The sequence below is a fragment of the Anopheles coluzzii genome, chromosome 2, assembly GCF_943734685.1.
Source record: "Anopheles coluzzii chromosome 2, AcolN3, whole genome shotgun sequence".
NCBI classification, from domain to species: domain Eukaryota; kingdom Metazoa; phylum Arthropoda; class Insecta; order Diptera; family Culicidae; genus Anopheles; species Anopheles coluzzii.
This window is the reverse complement of record NC_064670.1, coordinates 125,364,143-125,369,403: the sequence shown is the minus strand read 5'-3', so window position 1 is coordinate 125,369,403 and position 5,261 is coordinate 125,364,143. Positions and strand designations below refer to the sequence as shown.

General features: G+C 47.0%; 1 protein-coding gene across 1 annotated transcript; it reads right to left on the bottom strand.

Annotated features, from left to right (window-relative positions):
• Positions 1 to 1,576: 1,576 nt before the first annotated feature.
• LOC120952532 (DCN1-like protein 3) lies at positions 1,577 to 5,015 on the bottom strand. The gene is made up of 2 exons (XM_040371918.2): positions 4,078 to 5,015; positions 1,577 to 3,995 (listed from the first exon to the last, which is right to left on the bottom strand). Exons 1-2 carry the CDS (start codon positions 4,211 to 4,213, stop codon positions 3,076 to 3,078), a joined length of 1,056 nt encoding a protein of 351 aa, XP_040227852.2. The 5' UTR covers positions 4,214 to 5,015; the 3' UTR covers positions 1,577 to 3,075.
• Between the last annotated feature and the right edge of the window lie 246 nt (positions 5,016 to 5,261).

Genomic DNA, 5,261 nt, shown 5'->3' with positions numbered 1-5,261 from the left:
AAAGCGATAGTCATGTCGGTTAATAACTCGACGCGCACCGGAAATTCCCCGTTTGCCTAATTTTCCCATTTAACCGTGCCCTGTTTGTGCACGGGCGTGGTTTTGTGTGTGTGTGTGTGCGTGTGTGTGTGTGTCTGTTTGTTTGTTTAATCAGGATCATCAGGCCATCAGATCTTCGCAGTCGCGCACGAGGGGCAGCCGACCACATTTATCAATCCATCAATCCATGCCATACATTACCATTAGGGAGGTTGTTTTAAGAGAGGGAGGAAGTGGGGGGGGGGAGGATACGCAGTCCACCAAATTCGGCCACCCATTGCAACGCCCTTCTCGGTGCGCATTTTGCACCTGCCAGAGCCATCCGGTGCCGAATGACGTCAATGCAATTCACGATTTGACGCAACCAGAAGCCTTCTTAAGGCAATTTCAAGCGGCCACTCTTCTCACACAAAGCCCGATAATGTTCCATTCTTTTGGGTTGAAAAGTTCAGCTAGCCTAATTTTACTGTCACTCTCGTGTCCCACCCTGTTTTCCTCTGGGTTTGCCTAATGGACTCATTAAGTTCGATTGGCATTGTGTTGTTTTGTCGGCGTGCTGCTGTGTGCTGTGGCAACAACAAAAAGTGCACGAATAATCACAGCTGATGCTAACATTTTCCAACCAATTAGCCACACAATTAGTTGTGGAATACATTTTCCTAGCGGATAAACCCATTCTTCTAATACTTAATGCGCAAAATGGCTTATCTAATCAAACATAGATTTGTTCTAAGCGAATGAATCCATCTATCTAACGTCTAATGCGCAATATGACTTGAAATTTCAATTCTACCTTAAAAACTCCGCACAACGGACCTTCGAAGACACTGGCCCTTTGCCGAAAGCAATGAAATAGTTCCTCTTTTTGTACCTTGATCGAATTTCGGTTTCGTACGCCTTTGATTGGATTTAAATTTGATACCCTACCCGAAACGAATTGCACCAGAGCCTTTTTGCAACTCATTTCCCCTTTCGCGTGGGCTTCCCGGCTGACAAATGGTGGGCTCGGGTCGATGGTAGTGGGAAAGAAAGACACGAGAAGCTATGGTGTGCTGCTGGTCGTGTTACTAATTTCTTCTGCAAAATTAAACCTTTACACGGGCCAGCGTTTCACTCGGTCGGAAGGAAGCAATCGATCATTCCACGTTCTGCACGATGGCAATGACTTCTGGGAGCTGGGGGGATTTTCAAGGGCAAAGGAAATGAGGCTACCCCAAACAATCTGTCCGTATTTCCCCAAAATGCCTTAGTGGATGACGTAAAGCGGTGAAGCAAGTTCGTACTTCTTCTTCTTTGGCTCAACAACCGATGTCGGTCACTAGACGAGACGAATTTCTTGAAAAGATAATCAGTGCGTATAAGTAAATATTAAAAGCAATTATGAAACTTACCTTTTATGCAGAAACGGGTGCAGATTTCTTGTCATCTAGTGCGTTCTGCTGTGGAATAAAAACAGATGCAAATGATTATTTAAAACCAAAGTGTGATAACAATCATAAAGGAACTGAAGGAAAACAACACAGATACACACGGGAACTAGAGATAGGCTTGTTTCCTTTATTTCAAAACCGTTTAAAGTTAATGCGATAATTACACTATGCTTTTGATATCTGCCGATTCCGATGTCTGTCTACGATTTCGCCAGCTTTATCGTCAGTGTTGTTGCAGTGTATCGTAGGCGTCGTAGCGTCCGACCGTGGAAAACTCCTGCTGCTCCTGCTTTAGGCTCGCAATCTCCCCTTTATATTGCAATTCGAACGTTTCGAAGCAGCATTGTTTGTTTGTTTGTTTGTTTGTTTGCATTTGCTATACCTAGTTTGCTTACTTGATAGCACGCTTGAAAAACGGAAAAATAAGTCCGTGCACTACAGTAGTACGAATTAATCACATTGATCCTTCACGCGTCGTCCGTCTATCCTTTTTGCTTCGTTTAATTTTGTCTGCTAAAGTGCTGCCCCGCGTGCGCTCGCGTTAGTCTCTAGTTTAGCGGGGGGTTGTTTCACGATTTGCCTATATACTCAGTACTTTTCTCGCCGTACGGCGGTTAATGCGCTACTGCCTTCAACTTCACCATATTGTATCATGCTTTCTACATAAATATTTGTCTCTAGAATTGTTCTGTGTTTCATCTTGATTCTGCTAAGTGTGTGATCTTTTTTTACAGACTTCTTGCTTGCTTCACAACTATCTATCTAGGCTAGGGCGCTGCCAGGTTTTTTTTTTGCTATTAATTTGGTTGCAATCACACAAACACGCAATCGCCACACACACACGCAGCTGCAGTAGCATTTCGCAAGCGAAAGTCGCATCGCTTTTACCTCAGAACTGGTACACAACGAGACATCATTTCAACAACAAACGTTCCAGCTTCTGCTAATTTTAGTGTTTGTTTGCCAGCTTGCTGCCGAATACGTTTACTAAAACCGATAACACATACTTCACGTACTTCGATCTTAGCTGAGCAGCGGGCTGACTAAACGCATATTACGGGGTTTTAGCAGAAAAACGTAGCCCAAAACGCGTAAATACAAAACGACCGACTAATACAGACCAAATAAATGAAATTGCCTGAACAAATGAAGGCCACGTGGTGGTCGACTTTCGGCTCAAAATCATCGGCCACCTCTACCCGGTAAATGCCTCGGAGCTGCTCCTTGGTTAAAAGATGGTGAATTCAATAAATAAGAATAAAGAACTATGATATAATAAAACGACAAGAAATGTGAAGACATTCGCGACCTTTGACTAAAAACAAATGGGGTTTTGCTAAAACAACGGCAGGATGTAGATGTGGGAATCACACGCGCGTACATCTCGCATGATTCTATTATGAGCATGCTTAATCAGCCAGAAACAGCCCGAACACGGGCTTCAGCAGTTCGTAACGTAACAGCGAAGTGGTACGTGGTACGTTGCAAGTATGGCTGAACTTTTGTTCGCTTCAACCATACAAACACAAAAGACCAACCGGGGTATGCTGACCTAGAGGAGAAAAGAATGGAGCGGTGTGATCAGTGGGTGTTACCTAGCGAAATACTATGAACCATTGTAGCCGGACGGATCCGGGGGCGGTTCTCCGCCACTGTCGTCCTTCACTTTTGCAAGCTGCCCCGTGCGTTCCTGCTCGTACTCGACAAAGTCGTCGAAGAGGCTTGGCCACGCCTCCGTGTCATCGTAGTTTTCGATATCACAGGTTTCCACAAAGTTCAGAAACATGTTCCAGGTGTCCTTCGGGACGCCCCGGATGTTCTGGTGCTGCTCGAGAAAGTCTAGCCAGCGCTGCAGTATGTCCGGCGTATGTACGGTGAACACCAGCCGCCACAGGCTGATCGCCATGTCGAGCGAAAGTATCCGATGGCCCGGTTCCAGCCCGAAGCGAAACGTAAATCGGTAAAGCGATTTGAAGTCCTCCGAGCCGTCCGTCCGTAGCCGTTCCACGATTTGCTGCAGCCGAGCCCGAATGTCCTCGATGCTGGCCGCATTCATACGCTGTAGGCCCTGGATGAACTCGGCTTTTGTGAACTGACACATTTGTCCCGCGTCTAGGCGCCACGCCAGCACGAGGATTGCAAAGTCGTCCGGTTTGTAGCCGAGATCGCCGCACAATCGTTCGATCCCCTCCGACAGTATGGCGTCCTCCTGTGCGTCCTTGTAGTTTTCGAACAGTTTGTTCAGATCGTTGTCCGACAGCAGCACCTGTGGTCCACCGATGCCAACGCCGCTCAGCTCCTTGCTGCCCGCTCCATTGTTGTTCATATTCTCAACCATCAACCCGCCACCGGTCGACCCGATCATTCCACCGACACTGCCGATCGGGCCGCTGCCAACCATCGTCGATGTAATGTTACCATTAAGCATTCCGCCAACCGACGGCTTTTTGAAACTACCCCCACTGCGTTTATCTCCGTGGCCCATATAGTGTCCGGCCGCACTCACGGGCAGAAGATCGTCTGTTTCTACAAAGAAAGCGAACATCAAGTAGCCATTGCTGAGTATGATCGATTCACGTTCGATCACTGTGCCCCGGTGGCTACTTACCATGACCTATGATGTCCATCTCCGTGTACGTTAGGGCGGAATCGTGTGCCGTACCGCCAGTGCTCGTCGGAATACCGGCGGCGGTGGCCACATTGGCATTTGGTGGCGTACGAAAGCATGTTAAACAGCTGCCCATAGTGCTAGTCGAACTATGTAAGTGTGCATAAGCGATCCCCCGGCCGTCTTGTGCCGCGACGGGATTTCCGATGAAAGCCGCTTCGAAACGGAACGTCGATAACAATAACAACTACGCGTAATTCTATCTACTCGGCGCTACAGTGTTCACACGGTTTCGCGTTCATCCAACAGCAATTTTGCTCCTAACGACGCATCAAACATGCTGGGAATGCTGCTGGCTCTTCCATTGGCTGGGATGCATTTTCTTCCAAGCGATCTGTGATGTCCCACACCACTCGACTACATCTGGCACCTAGCACCTTGGTTCTGGTGGGGCTACCGGCTGGCAAGGTAAACAACCCCCCGTGTAGATTCACAACTTTCCGGTGCGCTTTCCGGTTTGGCACAATGTGTCCGTAGTTGCTTTAGTTTGGCACAAGCGAATTTTCCGTTTATTTTAACCTTCTACAACACGGAAGGTGCGATTTTTCCCTTGCATCAATGTTGTCCACTTCGGCTGCAAACAAGATACAACAGGTCTGAGCTGGAACCATACGAGCTGCTGTCGTGCTGTGCGCTGGTGCACGGTGCCACCACGTCACTTTTGATATCAAAAAATGCTCAATTCACTGCACCGCTGTATAGGGCAATGTGTGCAGATCGTCAAGGGTCCATTGCGAACCATTTGAAATACTTGTCGGCCCTTAAATTTACCACTTTCAGCATTCGCAACACTAGATCGTCTCGTATGCTTTGTTGCTTATTTTCCTTTTTCTTTTTATTTGTTGCTGGTTGTCATTAGATTGTAGTTTGACAGCCCGTACCCTTTCTGACAGTAGTAGTGTTTGACAGTGGTCAGGTTGGCCAAGAGCGCCCTAGCTCATGCCCTTCCGAACAGTGGTTCACATTCATCAAATAATATTATTATCGGTTCCTACAAAGTTCGAAAATCTGAATAACGGAAATGAAGCAAAAATAAGATTTGTATGCGAATGCTTACCTCTGAGCTGGTGGGCCGCTTGCACAAGGACAGTGAATTATCACACATTTTTAAATATTCACTAATA

Bases quoted from the DNA above. Each gene is read 5' to 3' on its own strand.
- LOC120952532 (XM_040371918.2), bottom strand. From the start codon at position 4,213: ATGGGCAGCTGTTTAACATGCTTTCGTACGCCACCAAATGCCAATGTG. The intron at 3,996-4,077 runs GTAAGTAGCCAC...CTTTCTTTGTAG, and splicing joins GATGGACATCATAGGTCATG to AAACAGACGATCTTCTGCCC.